Genomic DNA, 23968 nt, shown 5'->3' on the forward strand with positions numbered 1-23968 from the left:
TTATATTTCAGTCATTGTTTTCGTCACGATTTAATCCCACTTTCCACTGTAATACGTACTTAATTTCAGCAAAAATATTACATTTCCTTGAATGTATTATATCAAGCACAGTATCAGTAGAACATCATTGTAATATAACAGTATTTTAACCAAAAACTATTAAAAAAACGAATAACATCTCAAGAACATCGGAAGCTTAGGTAAAGTCTTTTGTTTTCGTCATGTATTTTATCCTATTTTACATTAAAATACATCACGTCTCAGCAAAACTACTATTTATTTCCGAGAATATATTTATTCATGCGCAGTTTAGGTAAAATATACGTGTGATGTAACAGTTTTTTAACTGAAAACGATTCGAAAAACACGTACCCTCTAGCCCTGTTCAAGGAGAGGACTGGGAGAAGCTGTTTGGTGCTGCAGACGATGACAAGGAAAATGATTTGGATGGATTTTAATGAAAATATTCAGAAATATGGTATCGTAGTATTTATTCAAGTCAATTAGGATAGAATATTAATGTAATACAACAGTTTTTTAACTGAAAACCAACCGAAAAGCGATTACGGTAACATCTTTTGAACGAAAGAAAGCGAAAGTCATTGTTTTCGTCACGATTTTATCCAACTTTCCACTGTAATACGTACGTCATTTCAGCAAAAATATTACATTTCCGTGAATGCATTGTATCAAGCACAGTATGAATAGAATACCATTGTAATATAACAGTATTTTAACCAAAAACTATTAAAAAAACGAGTAACTTCTCTTGAACATCGGAAGGTTAGGTAAAGTCTTTTGTTTTCGTCATGTATTTAATCCTATTTTACATTAAAATACATCACATTTCAGCAAAACTACTATTTATTTCCGAGAATATATTCATCCAGGCACAGTTAAGGTAAAATATACATGTGATGTAACAGTTTTTTAACTGAAAACGATTCGAAAAACACGTGTACCGTCTAGCTGATACAGCTGGTGGTGCGTGATGCGTCATGCGTCGTTGTAAACAATAGGAGGTTGAAGTAGATTACCGGGTATTATATTAAGTGTGAAATATCAAAAAGGTTTTTATTACCGGTATTTTTTGTAGATCAATGAGAACTGTGATACCGTATATGATATGATAAGTTAGCCTGTGCTAAGAACTTCAACATAGACTACTGAAAACACGTTGTAAGGTAATTTAGCCTATTGTAAGTTGGTGAGCTTCATTTGCTGAAGGAACTGCACAACTTTTCATTACTAATTGGTACAAATTTTACGTTTCCATTGTTTACTGGCAGTAAATGGTAAATATTTTTCATGTCTGAAGCTAAAAGTTGCATCCCCCCCCACACTAGTGGTGATGTTACATTTAACCAAAAAGACGCTGGTGTTTTATCCCAGCAGTGGGTGGACCAGCATTTTAGCTTAAGGTCCGCGTAGGTAATATTCCTACAAATCTAAAAAAAAAAAAAAAAAAAGTTTGTTCAGATTTTGTCCGAATTATCTGAAATCCGGATTAAAGGGGTCCAAATTAACGAGGGTCGACTGTACAATACCTCTAAACCAAACGAGTTCACTCTATAACGAACCATTTTTTTTTTTTACGGGAATTAGCCCGCCCGGGCACAGGTCAAACGACCCACAACGGAGCCTGGGGGGCGAAAAAAAAGAACGGAAAGAAATTGAAAATATAGAAAAAAAGGTTATACTGTATTAATCTACACCACGAAGATGCCGGAAAACCAGCTTTTTAAAGTGAGACAGATTGTAAGAGCATGGAAACACAGAAGAAGGCAAAGCATTCCACAGTTTGGCTGTGTGAGGAAAGAAGGAGGTACTATAAAGGGTTATTCTCGTGTGACCGACATCCACAGAGAAATGGTGGGCACCGCGGGCAAGACGTGTGTTACGAACCCACGGCCTTGCCGGCGGTACACAGGATGCCAAATCCACTGAACATTGCCCGTTAAAGTACCTGTAAAAGAGAGAGAGTGAAGCAACATTGTGGCGAAGAGAAAGGGAAGAGAGATTATCGACTAAAGGAGGAGAGTTAATAAGACGAAATGCCTTTGATTCCACCCTATCTAATAGTTGGACAGAAGAGCCACCCCAGATATGAGAGCAGTACTCCAAGTTAGGACGAATGAATCCCTTATATACTTGGAGCAACTGCTCAGGAGTGAAGTAGCTGCGGCATCTGTACAGCATTCCCAACTTTCGGGAGGCAGCTTTAGCTATACTAAGGATGTGTGATTTCCAGGACATATTGGAGGAAATGGTGAGGCCTAACATATTTATTTCAGAATTTGGGAGGATGATAGCGTCCTGAAATGTAATTGGTAAATATTGAGTTTTGTTACTATTGAACTTAACCAAGTTTGTATCTCCCCATTCAGAGATGCTGCACAGATCCGCATTGATAGAAGTAATGATATCAGTTCTAGAAACAGATCTAGTTTGAGAGTTAGGAGGAAGGGGAAAATGTGAGGAAGATTGAAGAGTAGAATCATCGGCGTAGGAATGGATAGAATTAGTTGTAGTGTGAAGTAAATCATTGATAAAAAGAAGAAAGAGAGTTTGTGAAAGAACAGAACCCTGTGGGACGCCACTATTGGTAGAGAAAGAGCGAGAAATCGATCCCTCGACAACAACTGCCATGGATCGATTCTCAAGGAAGCTAGAGATGAGAGAACAAAGTGGGGGAGAGAAACCAAAAGAGGGAAGTTTAGATAGCAAAGACTTGTGCCATACCCTGTCAAATGCTTTGGAGATGTCGAGGGCCACGACAAAAGTTTCCCCATAATCCCTAAGAGAGGATGACCAAAGATGGGTGCAATAGGAGAGCAGATCACCAGTAGATCTCGCCTGGCGAAAGCCATACTGGTGATCCGACAAAAGAGAAAGGCGTTCAAGGTGACGGAGAAATTGGGAGTTCAAGATAGTTTCGAAAATCTTAGAGGGATGAAGTTAGGGCAATGGGGCGATAGTTAGAGGGATTAGAATGGTCACCCTTCTTCGGGATGGGCTGAACCAAGGCATGCTTCCAAGAAGAAGGAAAAGTTTTGGTTTTGAGGCAAAGGCGAAAGAGGCGAGCAAGCACGGGCCAGGGCTTCAGCACACTCCCTCAGAACACGAGGGGGTATTCCGTCCAGTCCATGCGCCTTACTCACATCCAACCTGGATAACACACCGGCAACCCTGCGAGTGGAGATTATAGGAAAGTGCATAGGTTCAGTAGGAGGTGCAGGGGTAGGAGGGGTAGAGTGGGAATCGTCTAAGGTGGAATTAGAGGAGGATAAGGTGCCAAAGAGGTTGGCTTTATCAGGGGGAGAGTTGGCTATAGAGTTATTGGGACGGAAGAGAGGAGGAAAAGAAGGAGTGCAGAAGTTGTTACAGATGTTTTTAGCTAAGGACCAGAAGGATTTACTAGAGGAAGAATTAGTCAGGACAGCAGTCTTTCTTTTAATAATATTCCGCTTGGCCCTACGAAGAATAGCCTTACAACGATTCCTAGAAGTAATGAAAGAGGTGTGGGTAATAGGAGAAGGAGATAGTTTCATAGCTCGATATGCCCTATCTTTCAAATATCTCAAATACTGTATTTAAATGTAATACTGTCATATATTAATGTCATTAATAAAATAAAAATAATAGTACCGTACTGCAATACAGTACAGTATTAACAGTGACTTCATTATACCACCGTAAATAAGGAAATTATTGGTTTTCGTTTCACTGTGTTGTGCCCTTAATGCATGGAGGCATTTTTTTCAAGTACAATAGGGTCAGGATATATCGCGACTTTATATAACGATGTTTTTTATATCGCAGCTACCAAAATTATCAATTTTCCTATACAGTCTCTCCTTGACTTACGACAACACGGACATACGACGGCCGTGGTCGTATAAAATATTTTTCACATTACGTATTTTCGAATCCCGACGTTAGTGATCGCGCTGTGTACTGACAATTTTTTTTTTTGTAATTCACTTTAAAATGGCTGGCAAGTTTAAAAGTGAGAGATCTCGTGGTGCTGAGAAGAAAAAGAGACACCCATTTTAGAGTTCTATGTATTATTTTCGCCTTTTCGACTTACGACCTGGTCGTCGGGACGGAACCCCATCGTAAATCGAGGAGACTGTAATACAGCTCCTCCCAGACTCACGGCGAGGTTAGAGACCCAAATCCAGTTCGTAAGTCGAAAATGCTGAAATAATACATAGAAAATCGAAAATGAGTCTTTTTCTTCTCAGCACCACAAAACTCTCACTTTTAAGCTTATCAGCCATTTTAAAGTGAATTACAAAAGAAAATTTTGTCTGTGTACTGACATTGGGACTCGAAAATGTGTAATTTGACAAAATTATGGTACAATTGAGGCAGGTCGTAAGTGCAGGCGGTCGTAAGTCGGAGAGGAGCTGTAGCAATAATTATTTTTATTTCGTGAGGGAAATTGGAGAGGAAATATTTCACATGTACTGCAATGGCAAACAAATGCTTTATTTGCTCACCAGAGGTGGCTGCTCACTCACGCATTCATGCTCGCCCACTCAGTCTTTCCGAGTGAGTGATAAGAAAGCAGCCGACTCTGCTGCAGATTATGACTTCTAAGGTGAGTGGAAATGGGTTTCTAGTGATGTGAAAAGAGAAGTGAAGATAATGGAAAGCTTAATGGAAATGAGTTAATACTGTAACCAATATTTTTGGTGTTCGTTTATGTAGGTGTGGGATTGTCAAGTGAGGGTGGCAGTGTGGAGTCTGCTGCCAAGTCTGATGTTCCCGGGATGGCGCGTCTGCTGAGGGGTCTGGTGTTCCTTGATATTGAAAGTCTGTTGTTCCAGTCTAGTGTTCATTGGTGCTTTAGTTATTAAGAAATTAAACTCATTAAGTCAAGTTTAGTCACTTTTTTGGGCCTCCAGAACCTAACGTTCTTTTCCCCATTGATTACAGGTGCTCCTCTACTTACGAACGAGTTACGTTCCTGAGGCTTGTTTTTAAGTTCAACTTTACTCTTGTAGATACCAAACATATTGTAAAACCTTGCTCACTCTTCTCCTCTTAGGTAATGTTTGTTCTATCTGGAATTTTCTTCAAAATCATCCAGTCTCATCCACATTAAACACCTGTGCTGGCAGGTAACCCCCTCAATGATGATGTTTGTATCTCTGAAAGTTTGTAAGCTGAACGTTCTTAAGTAGAGGAGCTCCTGTATATGTAATTATATATCGCAATTTAGTACAGTGATATCTCCGTTAGCCAGAACAATTGATGCAGAGCACTTCTGGCAATGAGACATTTCCGGAAAAATGTCTCCCATCCTCGGAATTTACCAGGTAAAGGAAAATTTTCCTTGGAATTTCCAGAAAATGTGCCTGGTTTTCATCTCTCAAACCCAGAAAAAACTCACCCATCCCCAGAATTTCCCTGATATCGGGAAAATTTTCTCAGAATTTTACGGAAAATGTGCCGCTCGGAAAATCGTCCCCAAAGCCGGAATTTTCCGGAAAATTCAGGCAAAATTGTTCCCAAAGCTGGAATTTTCCAGAAAATTCAGGCTTTGGGAACGATTTTCCGAGAGAATTTCAATTTCGGCAATCGGAGAGTTCCGTGTTTGAGGGATTCCTGCTAACGGAGATATTACTGTATATGGCGAACATCCTTGGACCCTATCGCGTGATATATTCAAACCCTCTGTAACCCAATTATAGATATAACATACTCTGCACAAAAGAGTTCATGTAAATGAGTAATTAGTACACTGATATAATACATGTGAGGACAGAACTCGTACTGACATGTGCCAACCAACACCCACGCACAGACATTCAACCGAACTTATCAACACAAACTGTTTGGATTGATGCAAATTCTGGTGTAGAGGTTCTAGTTTACTGTATATATAATACTCATGGCTGCAGCTCTGCTGCAAACATGGAACAATGGCCCACTGATATTTTTAAAATTTTATGTGTTGCAAATATTTACTGGTAATTACCATAAACTGGTACAGTATTCATAAATATATTATTTTTCTTTTCTGTTTCATTGATGCTATAGCCCAAACGTTTGTTAAACCGGATGCTGCAGCGCAATAATTCTAGTCAACACTGACGAGACTTATTCAGGCACACCTGGTTAGGAGTTATTCCTATATTATCTGTTAAGATTGAAGGACAGAGAAAATTATGAATATAAACACAATTTTTTTATAATTTTTAATGAAGCCTGAAACCAATTGTTAAAAGACTGAATGACGGAATAAAAATGTTTAGCATATCAATTAAGTGAGAATTATAAATGTTTGTTAATGAATAGCAGCATAAATTTGCTGATAAGTTTTTTTCTTTCGAGTTGGCCAGTCAATTGACTTGTGGAGGGATCTTATATCTAATGGTTTGAGTATTTACAGAAGAGACAAGTTCAATATATAAACCCTTGATACATACCTTCCGACCAGGTTTGAGGCGAGTAACCCTCATGGCGTCAGGAACAACTTTACGAGCCACTTTGTCATAGGGAGGGGGCACACCCTCAAAACTCTTGAGTCGCTTTAATGCTTCTTGGCCACGAGTGGTCTTGTGAGGCAGCATTCCTGAATAACATTATGGTTAATCTAACGACCACCCAAAGAACAGTAAAACCAAGATTAAACCAAGTCACATTAAAAGTACGGAAATAACAGCCAATGGTTAGTGTGAAGACTTGTAAGCATAATCCAACACTGGTACATGCCAAAGTAAAAGTATTCAATAAAAACAATTATGCAAAATTACATTTCAATTAAGAAGACTATGGATGCTGAATAAATACCAATAAATATTCTAACCAAACCGCATGACATCTACAATTGGATAGATTTTCTTCAAGAAATAAATTCAGGAAAATATCTTATTTTTCAATCTATGTAGCTACTGTTTATAATTGATTTTAACACAACTGAGTTTAAGAAGTATATTGAAGAAGTAACTGAATACTAACCCCTGACAGTCCTCTGGAAAATCTTTGAGGGTGCACGGAAATGGAAAGGACCACGCTTGGGGTTCACATTACACCTTTTCCGCAAGAAAGCAAGATACTTCAGCTTGTTGCGGTAGAATGATCCGGAGATATTGATTTTCTCACACCTGCAAAAGGATAATGTTACATGTTATAGTACAATAATTTATTTCTTACAAGTGGCAACTACCCGACTTTTCTTGTTTATGTTTACTCAGTATCATAGTAAAGTAGAAAAGAAAAATGAAGGAAAAAAAAACCTGATGCCATGTTTAGTACACTTAAAATACTGTATACAGTATCTTGTATCAGTGTACTAGAAATTCTTTAGTATTTTAATCACTATAAAAATAGACATCTTCATAACAATAAGCAAGACCCAGGATATTATATTCTTTAATGAGGCAACAGCTGGTACAGTAGCTTTTAACTCAATCACTGCAGTAAGTTGACAGACCCAATCAAAGTACAGGTTGTACCTCTCTAGTCCGGCATTCTGTGGTCCGGAAACTCCCGTGGTCCAGAATGATTTTGGTTTGTCCAATAGGTAGCTTTTTTTTTTTTTACTTATCTGAATTATTATTATTACAGGAGTATATTAAATTTTTGCCCCTCAGGCCCCAATGTGGGTCAGTGACCTATGCCCGGGTGGGCTAATCCCCTTAAAAAAAAAAAAAAGCCGCGGGATATTAAGGTTTGTTTACATCCGGCAGTTCGGCTGCACTCTCTCTCTGCTTGTCTATACAGAGTACAACATTTAACCCTTCAATATATATGAGCAGTAAATAAGTGTTGCTTTCATATTCTTATGTAGAGTAATGACGATATATTTTCACATTTGCGCATGCGCACTTACATATGCGATCTCTCTTTTTTCTTTACCATTATCGTTAGCTACTTCTATTGTTCCATTTATTAAAATTAAATAACATAACTTAAAACAACCATATTAATTTTACTACAGGTACAACCAAGTTCTTATTTTCTTCAGTTTTATATGTAGAACCAGTCAGTCACTGGTTTTGTAATCAACGAAAACAATGCTTTGTCATTTCCTCGTGTGTTTTAATATTCTACGTATTATTAATGAATTGTATTGCTCATTTTGCACACAAACATAAATTCAATAAAAAAGACATTCAGTAATAAACAATAATGAATCTTTTGTACATAAGAGAAATGACGCCGTTTACACGATTGCATGTCGTCTGCACGTTGGCGGGCCGTTCAAACCCGTCGAAATTCAAATTTCCGCCGCCAAAAATTTTTTTTTTGTGTTCCAATAAAATACGTTAAGAATTAAAAACTCGCGAAATTTGAGAAGCTACTATACGACATTTAACCCTTCAATATGTCTTCAAAGAGACCATGATGCAGAGAAAGTGGTGCTTGTGCTTCCAGGCATAAGCACAAGTCACTATCTATCCAGGAAAAGGGTGAATTTCCATGGTCCGGCACCGGTCAGGTCCCGAGGTTGCCGGACTAGAGAGGTACAACCTGTAGTAGAAACAAGAACATTACAGTACTAGGATAGCCATTGACAAAACTATCAAGAACAATGGAGGGATCCAACCAGACTGTACAGATTATGTGGCTCATTTACTTGCCCTGGACTTACTTGAGTGACTTGTGACATTTACTTGCCTAGATATTTTTTGTACTAGCCCTGACAAGGCTTGGAGGAGATTTGCTTGCCAGTTTTTGGTGGGTTTGTGTTTTAATGGGGAGAGTCAAATAAGTTAAAACAAACAAATATCTTTCATGTATCAGCTCTCAGATCTCTTGTGTCAGCTTAAATGCCTTTTACCTCACCTGGTCAATTTTGGCTTCTTTTTCAATGTTGATGTTTTCACATCAATTTATAGCACAACTGTTTCCACAACAATCAATAAGAGATTGTTTACAGATTTTCAGGTCAGGTCATTGAAATAATAATAGAAATACTGTTGGAGGGATCAGCTGTGACATCACAATATGGTGTCAGGTCAAGCACACACAAGTCACACTCTCTCCTCCCATCCACCTCACTGGTTAACATGTATGGGCAGATGGAGTCATGCAGCACCTGACAAATTCTTCTATTGAGAATTTTCCTCTCAAATTCTTAATGTTGGGCACGTCCGGGCTGCCAGGCACTGCAAATCTGCACAGGCCGAATCCTACATAAGTCACCTCTAGTTTGGGTGGCTATTGGGTAAACAGGTTAATTTTTGTGGCTAATGTTTTCAACAGGGTAAACTGCTTGGAAGGGAAATCAAAGTATAACGCCTTATAAATTGCTGAAAGAAGCTAATGTTTAACCATGACATCAATACAACTGTCACATATTACATGGGAGTTACGTTCTGAAGAAAGTGCATAAAAGCAAAAACATGTAGTCAGAATTACCCTTGAAAATAGCAATTAATAGCACATCTTGCAACTTGGCTGGTTAGGCCTATTTCAGTTTAAATGTGCATCACACACTATGTGCCAAAAAATAAATACAGTGGTCCCTCGGTTAACTAACACAATTCTCCAGGGTCGTTCGTAACCCGAAAAGTTCAGAATGACCAATAATTTCAATGAAAAATGCAAAAATTTTCAAGAGAGCAACAAAATAGATGCTCTCTCCACTGTTTTCAAAGCCCAACTGACGCCTTGTAGCCGACTCATGAATCTTTTTTTTTCGATGGGCGCACAACAAACTAGTTCCCTGTACTGCATATATTATCAATGTGTTAAATGAATGTTAAAAAGACTAATACTTTTAATATAAAAAATGCAAAAATATTAAAGACACAACTTTATTGATATTTACTCCATTGGAAACAAATGTAAACATAGAACGGATTACTGAATTGGCTGACTGGGACATTCAGCTGACCAGCTGATGCTCACAACAAAACGTGATTTTCGTAAGGATTTCTTTAATCAAATTTTTGTCCGTTAACCGAATTGAAGATCCTTATGGAAGGTAATTCGTTAACCAAAATTTCGTTAACCGAACCGTTCATTAACTGAGGGACCACTGTACATATTATCCCGACAACTGGGGTTAGTTATACACAGTGGTGGGCACAGCTAAACGAAAAGTTAGCTTCGCTAACCGCTAATCTGCTAACTAAAAAGTTAACTTCGCTAACGCTAAACAGCTAAAAAAAAATTAGCGGAAGCTAACGCTAACCACTAACTTTTATTATATGAATTTAGTTTCATTTTGGGGGGGGGGGCTCTAAAACCCTTAAAAACAGACCTAGAGAGCTGAAATTTTCATATGTTGTCTTGTAGCTTAGACAGAGCTTTCCAAAAACGTATAGCATGCCAAGATCAGATGATGATCAAGGTGTACACAAATAATAAAATGAACAAATGAAATAACGTAAACATTAGTTTACATTCAAGTTTCAACATACACTTTATAATCTTTATTTACTGTACGAAAAGACAAAGTATTAAGCGAATCCAAAAACTATAGTACTGTATAGCATGGGTAGCAAATAACATCATGCCAAGATCAGATAACTTGCATTCTCATACAACCTATTGGCCTTATTCATTATTCATGTAAATATGCAATACCAACCACATACACATTATACCAGTGCATTTTTATATAATTTATTATTGGTCTTAGTCATTATACCAGTGCATTTTTATATAACTTATTGTTGGTCTTAGTCATGTAAATAAACACTCAGTCAGCCAAGGGTGCCTGACTGGCTGTTGGAAACGCGTCGCGGCGTCACACGCTTACAACAGACAGGAACAAACATGTATAAAGTTTGTTAGCGGAAGCTAATTGGTCCGCTAATGGTATCCAAAGTTAACAAAAACGCTAATCCGCTAACGAGAAAGTTAGCTTCGCTAATTAGCGGAACCGTGCCCACCACTGGTTTATACAGACTTTTAACTGTGAAAAAGCCATAATTTTGAGCAAAATAAAGTGGTCCCTCGGTTAACAAACACAATTCGTTCCAGAGTCGTTCGTTAGCCGAATCCATTATTTCAATGGGATATTGGGTAATTGGTTCCAGCTGACAGAAAAGTACATACAAAGTAAAGCCAAAAACGAATAAAGTCAGAAACACTCCTAAAATTCCCCAACACTCTTACTCTTAAATCACTACCTGTACTTTAATGTGATATAGGCGATTAATTTTTATCTCTTGTGCAAAATATATGACGTTTATATTCAAATTATTCGTTGTCTTGCAAGGATTCCAGCAATGCAAATTATATTCTCCTAACTTTAGTCTGTGATATTATACAAGATAAAAACTGTAGGCCTAAAACTCTGGCTGGGGAGAGGGAGGGAGGGAGCAAGAGGTGAGGTGATATGTTTGACAGAGCCGAAGGTCTCGTGTGTTTATTTATCAGTCCTTAAGTGACTAAGCTTCTCTCTTATAAAATGCCAGTGGAATGACCTGGGAGAATATAATTTATATTGCTGGGATTCTTATAAGATGATGATTAATTTGAATATAAACAAGCTATAATTTGCACTAGACATAACAATTCTAGTACTGTAATCATTTAGTACATGTACAGTACAGGTTTGCACTTTGGTCATTTATTTCTTTTATGTTTCTTTTAGTTTGGTGTGTGCATGTAAATGAATGACAATAAATGAAGAAATTTATGTAAATCTACCCAAAAATACAGTTGAAAATCTTTACATTATAAAATGTACTACAGTACTGTACACTAATGTACTAAAATTGTTATCTCTTGTGCAAAATATGACGTTTATATTCAAATTATTCGTTTTCTTGCAAAGATTCCAGCACTGCAAATTATATTCTCCTAACTTTAGTCTGTGATATTATACAAGATAAAAACTGTAAGCCTGCTGTATAACCACCAAACCCTTGCTGGGGACAATGACATGTTTGACAGTTGGGCTGAAGGTCTAGTGAAGTATTTATTTGTTTATTTATGTCCTTTAGATTGAGTGTTTGTTTATAAAATGTCACTGAAGTGACCGGGGAGAATATAACTTACATTGCTGGAATTTTTTTGTAAGATAGTGATTAATTTGAATATAAACATGCGATAGTTTGCACCCGACAAATTTTTTTTTAAATATTTAGTACATTTGAGTGCAGTAGTACAGGTTTGCCCTTAGGACAATTATTTCTTTTAATTTTTCACAATATGTATTTAGGATGGTGTGTGCATGTAAATGAGTAAAAATAAACGAAGAAAGTTACATAAAAAATACGAGTTGAAAAACTTGTACTAAAATGTAATACACTTTAGGACTAAAATTTTTCTCTTGTGCAAAATATGAGGTGTCTAGCGTAGGAAGGACGAACTCGCCAAATCATAGTTTTGAGTAAACACACAAAAAAAGTTTTAGAACTGTAAAATCACAGCGTCATACAAAAACAACGGGGAGTAGAGATGAACTCTCCACTTCCTGTCATCACAGTTGGAAAGATAAAGTCTGGAAAATTCCAAAACCATAGAAAACAGATTTTTGGGGGACTGGCGAGTTCGTCCCTCCTACGCTAGACGCCTCATATGATGTATATACAGGTAATCGAATTATTTGCTGTCTTGCAAAGATTCCAGCAATGAAAGTTATCTTTTACTAATTTTAGTCTGACACTTTATGAGATAAAAACTTTAAGCCTAAAACTACCTTCACCCTGTTTTGGGAAAGCTTCTTAGCCCAGAACCCACAATTCTTTGGTTCCAATCTTCCAAAACCCGGATTTAGCGGGTCTGGATCTTCGAGGGTTTACTGAATTCTTTTTATTCTCATGTATTATAACCCTTATTTAAACATTTACTGAAGGCAAGGCATTCAAAGGTTTATTTGATCAAGACCATAAATAGTGTAAGTGAATTTTGCTTTTTGCAGTTGAGTACTATAAATAGTTTCTTAGAACCAAACCATCACAAATTAGTCCAATAACTAGGGATAAATGTAATCTAATTTATTAGAATATTATCTCACTTATCCTGAGGCTTCATAATGAATGAGATTGGAACCATCTACTGGTGTATATAATTATAACAAAACAGAAATTTTGTGCTTTTCATAACACAATTCTATTAAAGGGTGAAAGAAAACACAGGAAACATAGAAGATTTTCTTACCGGACTACAATAACACGCTGCCCTGACAGTGTTGTCTTAGCAACGATGGCAGCCAGGCGCCCCAGCAGGTGCCCAGCACCATCTATCAAAATTGGCTGAAAAAAAAAAATGACATTAGAAATAAAACCACATTTAATTTCCATGTACAGTAGAGAAATGTACTGTACAAGCAAGTCTGAGTCAACCAGCTACCCAATGAAAAATCTCTGGAGAAAAATACTTATTTTTACCTCAAAAAATAAACCAAATTGGGTGGAACTGCACATTTTGCCATTCTTCCTAGTTTTCCCGTGCTGTTCCAGTTGTACACACAACACTACCATGTTTTTGATAGAGTTGTTGATAACACACTTCCCAGCAACTGACTGAATGAATGCCAAGTGACAGAACACTTCCCAGTGACTGACCTTTCCATACAACCTGAGATGCTAGCACCCTAACCTACAAAGCACAACCCTAACTTGAAAGTATTTGGGTATGAAAAGGACCAAGCTGGGAAGTGGGTTCACGTGTAGGTTTTTTTCTCATGGTATTTGGTGTGATTCATTCATATCTGACCTTCATTTCCATCAGAAAGGAGTCATTTTTGAGTTGTCATCCACCCATACAACCTGACTTAACCAACCAAAGAAACCTAGCTTACCTTACCAAAATTCCTGGCCGGGGGGGGAGGCCCTCCACCATATTAACTGAATCTACTTTTGATATCTAGTACTGTACCAATGAAAGCAACTTTGTTGAAGCATCATGGTGTAATTTTGTTATTTTGTGGACGTGAGAGTATTGTCGGACCAAAACGGGTCATTTGTAAATAAACAGACAACATAGGGTGACTGCTGCAGATTTAGACGAACTTCCTAAGTGAATTTACCATCTTTGTTATTACACATTTGCGATGGAAGTGCTATCAGAAAAAAATTTGCAATTGACGAGATATAACTTCTGCTCTAATCAAACTGGGGGTGAAACAGCAATACCAAAAATTGCACATCCTTGCTGTCCTTTTTGGGATATTAAAGTTATAAGTATATCAATTTATCATTGCCTGAAATTGCAATTACTTAAAGAGAATGTTTTGTATGAATGAAATAAATAAATCTATCCAGTGATTTCGTGTAATCACTGGACTTGAAGTCTGTGATTTCACGAAATCCCTGAAAATAAATCAGCAATTTCACCTAATCCATGAAGGTTACAGCAATTACATAAACACCATAAATTTTCAGGGATTACATGAAATCTCTAGGTACATACTTTCCCAGTAACATATACTGTAGGTCGTAAGTCGAAAATGCTTAGATAATACATAGAAAATCGAAATTGGGTGTCTCTTTATCTTCTCAGCACCACAAACTCTCACTTTTAAGCTTGCCAGCCATTTTAAAGGGAATTACAAACACAAATTTTGTCACTGCACAATCACTGACGTTGGGACTCAAAAATACCTAATTAGACAAAATTTTGGTACGACTGAGGCAGTCATATATCCGGGTGGTAGGTCACACAGGAAAAAGGGAACACACACACACACAGTTCTTGTTTTCAATCACTTTCGCCCGCGGGTTAGTCCTATATATAGGACTAACCCGCGGGTGAAATTGATTGAAAACAATTATAAAAATGCCGGATTTTCATTGTTATATTATAGTGGACAATTGTAGTTTGTGGAAATATTAAAAGTGGATATTTTTAAAATAAATGCTACTTAACATTTATGGGTATGAAGAACAGACCTAACCAAACAAACCTACCTAACCTTACCTAACTTCCCAGGTATATTAAACAGAAAGAACTTACTGTGATATGGTGAAATTTGAGGCATTTCTGGACGCGAGATGATACGGCCACATTGGCGCTATGCAGTCCGGCAGGTTAGTCATAATATACAGTCGACCCTCGTTAATTCGGACTAATAGGGGGGAAGGGTGTCCGTTTTAGCCGATTGTCCGAATTAACCGATTTAGGGGTTAATATTGCATTATATTTCAAAGTCATTGTTTTCGTCACGATTTTATCCAACTTTCCACTGTAATACGTACGTCATTTCAGCAAAAATATTACATTCCGTGAATGTATTATATCAAGCACAGTATGAATAGAATATCATTGTAATATAACAGTATTTTAACCGAAAACTAGTAAAAAAACGAATAACATCTCAAGAACATTGGAAGCTTAGGTAAAGTCTTTTGTTTTCGTCATGTATTTTATCCTATTTTACATTGAAATACATCACGTTTCAGCAAAACTACTGTTTATTTCCGAGAATTTATTCATTCAGGCACAGTTTAGGTAAAATATACGTGTGCTGTAACAGTTTGTTAACTGAAAACAATTCGAAAAACACGTACCCTCTAGCCCTGTTCAAGGACAGGACTGGGAGAAGCTGTTTGGTGCTGCAGACGATGACAAGGAAAATGATTTTGATGGGTTTTAATGAAAATATTCAGAAATATGGTATCGTAGTATTTATTCAAGTCAATTAGGATAGAATATTATTGTAATACAACAGTTTTTTAACTGAAAACCAATCGAAAAGCGATTACGGTAACATCTTTTGAACGAAAGAAAGCGAAAGTCATTGTTTTCGTCACGATTTTATCCCACTTTCCACTAATACCTACGTCATTTCAGCAAAAATATTACATTTCCATGAGTGCATTATATCAAGCACAGTATGAATAGAATACCATTGTAATATAACAGTATTTTAACCAAAACTATTTAAAAAACGAGTAGCTTCTCTAGAACATCGGAAGGTTAGGTAAAGTCTTTTGTTTTCGTCATGTAGTTTATCCTATTTTACATTAAAAATACATCACGTTTCAGCAAAACTACTATTTATTTCCGAGAATATATTCATTCAGGCACAGTTAAGGTAAAATATACATGTGATGTAACAGTTTTTTAACTGAAAACGATTCAAAAAACACGTGTACCGTGTAGCTGATACTCAACAGCTGGTGGTGCGTCATGTGTCGTTGTAAACAATAGGAGGTTGAAGTAGATTACCGGGTATTATATTAAGTGTGAAATATCGAAAAGGTTTTTATTACCGGTATTTTTTGTAGATCAATGAGAACTGTGATACTGTATATGATATGATAAGTTAGCCTGTGCTAAGAACTTCAACATAGACTACTGAAAACACGTTGTAAGGTAATTGAGCCTATTTTAAGTTGGTGAGCTTCATTTGCTGAAGGAACTGCACAACTTTTCATTACTAATTGGTACATATTTTACGTTTCCATTGTTTACTGGCAGTAAATGGTAAATATTGTTCATGTCTGAAGCTAAAAGTTGCATCCCCCCCCACACTAGTGGTGGAGATGTTACATTTAACCAAAAAGACGCTGGTGTTTTATCCCAGCAGTGGGTGGACCAGCATTTTAGCTTAAGGTCCGTGAGGTAATATTCCTACAAATCTAAAAAAAAAAAAAGTGTTCAGATTTTGTCCAAACCGGATTAAAGTAATTAACGAAGTTCAACTGTGTGTGTGTATATATATATATATATATATATATATATATATATATATATATATATATATATATATATATATATATATATATATATATATATATATATATATATATATATATATATATATATATATATATATATATATATATTTATATATATATATATATATATATATATATATATATATTATATATTATATAATATTTTTTTTTATATATATATATATATATATATATATATATATACACTTCAGCAATGGACTTGTTACATGGAAAGCGTATTTTCATAACTAAGAGGAGAACCAGGGAAACACAAACATCTTGACTAAGTCGGCTAACGCTTTCTCTATCACCATGAGAAGCTTTGGCTACAAGAATGTCCCCCAATTTAAGACTCTCTTCTATCGTCGGTATGTTGATGACACTTTTAATTTTCTAGATCACTTGATCACGCCTCTATGTTCCTAAATTATTTAAATTCGAAACATGGCAACATCAAATTTATTTGTGAATTAGAAAAGGACAATATTCTACCATTCCTTGATGTTAATATCCACGCCTTCAATAGTTTCTAGACAGCCTTATACGAAACCAACATTCACTGGTTCGAGTTCAAAATTTTCATCTTTTATTCCTCTTAATTACAAACGTAATCTAGTAAGTACTCTTACCAACAGAGCCTTTAATATATGTTCAAGCTGTTTCCACTTGGACATTGAACTAAAATACATAAAGGAACTACTTTTAACAATTGTTTCCTAAGAGATTTACACACACTTATATTGGCAAACCCTTAATAGGTTTCTAGTCCCACAGCCTCAAATCCACACCGTCCCCTAAATATTCTATCTATTTCACCATCCCGTACAGGCCCACTCAGTTTCACCCTTAGAAACAAACCTAAGAAGCTTTTCAATGAATTCTATCCAGAAATTTCTCTCTAAAATTAAAGACACTAAACCCAGACACCTGCAATCCTCAGTTGTTTATCAATTTACGTGTGCTAGCTGTAGGGCAGTATATATATGTAAAACAAAAGACATTTGATAATCGTGATCCACGAACACTTGGGCCGCTCCGTCCAACAGGCCAGTTAATCACACAACCACCACATTCAGCTATCCCTAACCACGCCCACCAACATAAACTCACCGTTTATCTGATTTCTGTTCTTGCAGGAGCAACTGTAAGATGGACCTCCTCATTATGGAAGCCTTGCATCAGTATAAAGTAAAGCCATCCATTTGTGATATGGCTTCCTGTGAATTGTTGTTTTCGACTAAGGCTCGTTTAAATTAAGGTAATACCTCCTGTACATTTTATTCGTGATATTAGCTTTGTACATAGGTCTCTCGCCATTTTTTCGTTTTAAATTGGATTGCTCTTTTCTTTTAAATTTTATGGAAAGTAAATTTTTGTATAATGTTACGTTTTTATTGTACAGTGATCCTCGGTTAACGAATTACCTTCCATAAGATTCTCACTTCGTTAACGAAAAAATTTGATTAACTACCTTTACTAATTTTCCCCAAACATGTTTCGCTTGTTTTCGCTGCTCACCAGCTGTAGTATTAGTCCGCCAATACAGTAATCTGTTCTAGGCTTAAATTCATTACCATTTTAGTAAATATCAAGAAGGTTGTACTATTCAATAATTTTAAAAGTTTTATATAATTTTAGTCATTTTAACAATTATTGAACATAATTGAAGTACAGGAAACTAGTTTTTCACCTCCAAACAGCCACCAACACACCAAGCTTGAGTCAGTTTGTGTATCAGTTCAGTGGAAGGAACATCTTGTTTACCTCTTCAACATAAACTCTTTTTTTTCCATTTTTCAGTCAAATTATTGGTCATTTTGAAATATATTTTACATATATAATATATAATGCAGTGCAGTGTTTATTTCAAGAAAATATACCTTATCTACAGCAATAAAACTTAAAATATCAGTGTTGAAATCAATCCAGCATGGCTCCAAAGAAATCGAAAAGTTATTTCAATCCAGGTAAAGCAGGAAATAATAAAGAAACATGAACAGGGCATTAGAACAAATGTGCTTAGTAAAGACTATGGCATGTCGGCATCAACTGTGCGACAATTCTTGAACAGAAAGACAAGTTCAAAGAAGTGAAAGTAAGAGACACACCTACCAGACTGTTTAAATGTAGATCATTGATAGCAGAAACAGAGAGGTTACTTCTTATTGGATCAGGGAAAAGATGAAAGGTGATTCAGTTTCTACAGAATTTATTTGTGAAAGAGCCAGTTTACTGAACATTTGAAGGAAGATCAACCTGGTTCTTCTGGCACAGAGTTTGAAGAGTTTAGGGCCAGCAAGAGCTGGTTTGAAAAATTTAAGAAAAGAAGTGACTTTTCAGTGTATTAGGCATGGTGAGGCTGCAAGTGCAAATAAAGAGCAGCAGCAAAGTTTGTAGTGGACTTTAAGAAACTGATGGACTAAGAAAATTATCTTCCACAGCAAGTGTTCAATGTGGACAAACTGGGGCCTGGAAGAAAATGCCCAAAAGGACATTCATCACAAGAGACGAAGCCTCTTTACCTGGGCATAAACCCATGAAGGACCGTCTCACCTCTATTGCTTGGTGCCAATGCTTCAGGATTTCGACTGAAGCCTATGCTTGTCTACTCACTCTGAGAACCCCAGGGTGTTCAAGCAACAAAAATGGTAAGAGGAAAGCTTGGAGTTTATTGGAAGTCCAACCGAAGACAGCTCTTTAATGAATGGGCTGTTGAGGTGTTTTGCCCTTCTGTCAAGAGCTACCTAACCACCGATAAACTTCCTTAGGCTATTCCCTCATGGATAATGCCCTGGTCATGACCCTGAACTTGCCAGCACTTTGGAGGCTCAATTTGACTTTGTCGGTGTTGTTTTTGCTCCCAACACTACATCAATCATGCAGCCAAGGACCAGAATGTGATCAGCAACTTCAAGAAGTTGTACATGAAGAAAATGTTTAGGAGGTGTCATCAGGCAACTCCAATGATCCTGAACTAACACTGGCACAGTTCTGGAAGAAACAATTTAACATCCTGGAGGCTGTAAATTGATTGTGTCCTCATGGCTAGAAGTTCTCATCAGATCCCCAATTCTGCATGGAAAGCACTGTGGCCATCAGCAGTACATGATTTTAAGGATTTGAAGAAGAGGCAGAGTTGGACAAGGAGATTGTGTCCATTGGTTAGTCATTGGGCCTTGAAGTGGAGGAAGTGCATGTGGAACAGCTTTATATCTAGAAGTGTAAGTAACAAGAGTGCAGAGGTCTTATTGCAACTTTATTCATGCTAGTCAGGCCGCACCTCGATTATGCGGTTCAGTTCTGGTGCCCTATTATAGAATGGATATAAATTCACTAGAGTCGGTGCAGCGAAGAATGACAAAAATGATTCCGGGACTTAGAAACCTTCCATATCAGGATTGGTTAAAGAAACTTAACTTGCATCCCTAGAAAGATGAAGAGCGGGAGATATGAAAGAAGTATTTAAGTGGGTGAAAGGATTCAATAAAGGGTATATAGATAAAGTTCTTATAATATCCGGAGCAGGATAGGACTCGGAGCAACGGATTTAAGTTGGATAAGTTTAGGTTTAGGAGGGAGATAGGAAGAAACTGGTTCACATATAGGGTGGTGGACGAGTGGAACAAGCTTAGCACCTTGTAGTAAGTGCTGGAACTCTGGAAAGTTTCAAAAGGAGGCTAGATAGATTCATGGATGAGAGAGAGTGGTAGTAACTCGACAGGAGCTGCCATGCACAGGGCAACCAGCCTATTGCAGACTCCTTATTTTCTTGTTTTATGTCTCAGGAGCAGGAATTTACTCCTGATGACTTGCAGCGACTGGATGAGATGTTAGAGGCTGACAGTGGTGAGGAGGAAAGGGAAAGTGATGATCATATGTTTACTTCAGACTTGAAAGATGTTGTTCACTACTGGGAGAAGGAAACTGGCTTCAAGGCACCCAGATGTGGAAACAAACAGAACCTATTTTGCATAATGTTGAGGACAGAGTGGTTCCTTCAAACATCAGTTAATGATGAGGAGGAGAAATGCCCCACAACCAAAATTGAGTTTTACTAAAAGGCATCGGAAACAGATGCTACCCTCAGCCTTCCACTTCAGGAATGAGAGAGGATGTTCCTGCTGGAGAATCTGTCAGTCCAGAGGTTCCTGACATTTTCTTGGAACATGACTTCACCTTCCAAGAAGCAGTAAAATGCTTCTCTCCACCCCCACTTCTCTTCTCCCTTCACCTCCTCCACCTCCCACTTCAAAGTCACATCATCATCCAGGAGCCTTCACATACACACCTCAAAGTAAGTGTACCTTAATGCCTTTTTGTTTTACTTTAGGTAATTTCGGTGAGTTGGAACCACTAACTAAAACCCATTGAAACAATGGTTTCGGTTAACAATTTTTGGTTAACGAAACCTTCTGGAACGAATTGTGTTCGTTAACTGAGGGACCACTGTACAAGTATATCACCTGTATTTTTAAAACTTTTTCAAAAACATTTTGTTTTATTGGCTGATAATGGAAAATGATTTTCCTTAAACTTTAGTGATTAAAAGAAACCCAACTTAGTCAAGATGTTTGTGTTATCCTGGTTCTCCTTCATGGGTCACAAACGGAAAATCTTGTCTAACAAATCTGCTGACGTTTTTTAGGAAAGTCTCGAGGTAGTAGATAATGACGAAAATTACGATGTTATTTGCTTAGACTTTAGCAAAGCATTTGACAGAGTACCGCATCAGAGGCTTCTGAGAAATGTTAAAGAACATTAGAAAAAGGAGTTCTTAGGCGGTTGGCTGTGCATGGCAGTTCTGTCGAGAGTTACTACCACTTCTATCATCCATGAATCTATCTAGCCTTCTTTTGTCTTTCCAGAGTTCCAGCATTACGGCTAAGCATTGTCACCTTCGGTCCACCACCCTTATTTGTGAAACAGTTTTCCTCTCCTCCTAAACCTAAACTTATTCGCTTGAATCCGTTACGTCCTGCTCGATATTATAGAACTTTATCTATATTATTGCCCACTTAAATACTTCTAATATTTTCTTTCTAGGGTGGTTAGTTTTAACCTCCTGATTGGAGTCCCTGATATTTTGTCATTTCGCTGCACCGCAGTGAATTATATCCATTCTTATAGAACACCGAATCGATAACGGTGCGCCTCATGGTTGCAATAAGACCTCTGCATTTGTTACTATTAATTTGTGATATAAAACCAATATTTTTATTTCGAACATTGCTTGTTCGAGGTGGCTGTACCCCTGGCCGTTTCGATTTCTAGGTTGATGTTGTTAAGGCTGTATCGTTATAGTATTTTTTTCCAATATAGTGCTGCACTTGCTGGTGTTGAATTTCATTTGCTATTTTTCATCATCCCTGCAGTTTATTTAGATCCTCCTGTAATGCATTTGTATCCTGCCTGTACGTCCTATTTTGGTGTCATCCGCAAAATTGTTGTCACTGCTGATCCAGTATCTAGATCATTTATGGATTTGAACAAGAGTGGGCCTAGTTTCGGGAACCCCACTGAGTTCACTCAGATTTAACACCATCCGCTGACCCTGTGCTTCTATCGGTGAGCCGGTGAGAGGAAGTTTTAAATTGATAAAATCATGACTCACCGATAGAACGCAGAGGGTCAGCGTAGATGGTGTTAAATCTGAGTGGGGCTGTGTAACCAGTCGGGTTCCCAGGGTCAGTACTAGGCCCACTCTTGTTCATAATCTACATAAATGATCTAGATACTGGATCAGCAGTGACAAGCAAGTTTATGGATGACACCAAAATTGGGCGGCAGATTAATTCAAGGCAGGATGCAAATGCACTACAGAGAGGATTTAAATAAACTGCAGGGGTGGTCAGAAATGGCAAATGAAATTCAACATCAGCAAGTGTAGCATACTTAATATTGGAAGAACAAATGCTGTCAATGTATACAGCCTTAACAACATCAACCTAGAGAAGTCGACTTGTAAGAGAGACTTATGGGTACTTGTAAGCCCGGACCTACGGCCTAGAAAAAAGTGCATTAATGTTCGAAATAAGGCAAACAGTGTTAGGTTTTATATCTAAAAGTGTAAGTAATAAGTGTAGGAGGTCTTATTGCAACTATATCTTACGCTAGTGAGGTCGCACCTCGATTATGTGGTTCAGTTCTGGTGCCCTTATTATAGAATGGATATCAATTCACTGGAGTCGGTGCAGCTAAGAATGACGAAAATGATTCCGGACTTAAGAAACCTACCATATCAAGATAGGTTAAAGAAACTAAACTTGCATTTCCTAGAAAGACGAAGAGTGCGGGAAATATGATGGAAGTATTTAAGTGGGTGAAAGGAATCAATAAAGGGATATAGATAAAGTTCTTATAATATCCGGGCAGGATAGGACTCGAGCAACGGATTCAAGTTGATAAGTTTAGGTTTAGGAGGAGATAGGAAGAAACTGGTTCACATATAGGGTGGTGGACGAGTGGAACAAGCTTAGCAACTTTGTAGTAAGTGCTGGAACGCTGGAAAGTTTCAAAAGGAGGCTAGATAGATTCATGGATGATAGAGAGTGGTAGTAACTCTCGACAGGAGCTGCCATGCACAGGCCAACCGGCTTATTGCAGACTCCTTATTTTCTTATGTTCTAACAGAGTTGGGTGCACTTATACAAATCTACCCATATTTCCATAAACTACAAGTGTCCACTACAATAAAACAATGAATATCCAGCGTTTTTACAGTTGTTTTCAATCAATTTCGCTCGCGGGGTTAGTCCAATATAATTACCAAAATGACTGAATAGGGCAGCAGCTATATTAAGGTGCCTTAGTGTCAACACGCTGGCCACCACAACACCAACATTATGTTGATTTGTATTATATCTCACTATATTTCCTTAATTCTCCATCTTTGACGCGGTAATTAATAATATATAACCTTACCTATAGCTACAAAAGTAATAGATGTAGAAAAAATATATAATGGTAACAAAAACTGAGGAAAACGAACGGACCTTCTCACTAAAGCCTGGCATGGTGGTGAAGGGAAGCGAAGAGGAGACATGGCGGCCAACAGATGGTGTCCATGATGAACCAGACTCGATAAATATGTACCCACCTTAATTGTGTCTAATACTAACAATATTCAAAATACTAAGATAAATATAATAATTTCAAAATTAAAAATAATTTTTAACATGAGACTTAATACAATAAAAAATTTACAATGATCAAAAGAAACTACTTACCATAAGAATAACGTGATTAAGTTCGACTTTTGCTCAAGTAATTCACGTTAATCCACATTAAATCATGTAGTTATAGAAAAATGACAGTTATGTTGGTGGTAATGTTATAATGTTAGCTACACTTCTCTGTACTCGCCTGTA

At 37.2% G+C, this 23968-nt stretch overlaps 1 protein-coding gene across 1 annotated transcript in view; it reads right to left on the reverse strand.

Moving 5' to 3' along the window:
• LOC121856886 (60S ribosomal protein L13a-like) overlaps window positions 1-23677 on the reverse strand; it is a 34841-nt gene extending 11164 nt beyond the window's left edge. The window contains exons 1-4 of the mRNA XM_042352658.1: window positions 23594-23677; window positions 13078-13172; window positions 6973-7118; window positions 6441-6586 (exon numbers count right to left, since the gene is read on the reverse strand). Of these exons, the coding sequence (XP_042208592.1) occupies window positions 6441-6586; window positions 6973-7118; window positions 13078-13172; window positions 23594-23614 (408 nt within the window). The 5' untranslated portion in view covers window positions 23615-23677. The remainder of the gene's footprint in view (window positions 1-6440; window positions 6587-6972; window positions 7119-13077; window positions 13173-23593) is intronic.
• Window positions 23678-23968: the final 291 nt, after the last annotated feature.

This window comes from Homarus americanus, unplaced genomic scaffold (assembly GCF_018991925.1).
Source record: "Homarus americanus isolate GMGI-L3 unplaced genomic scaffold, GMGI_Hamer_2.0 scaffold1024, whole genome shotgun sequence".
NCBI lineage: Eukaryota > Metazoa > Arthropoda > Malacostraca > Decapoda > Nephropidae > Homarus > Homarus americanus.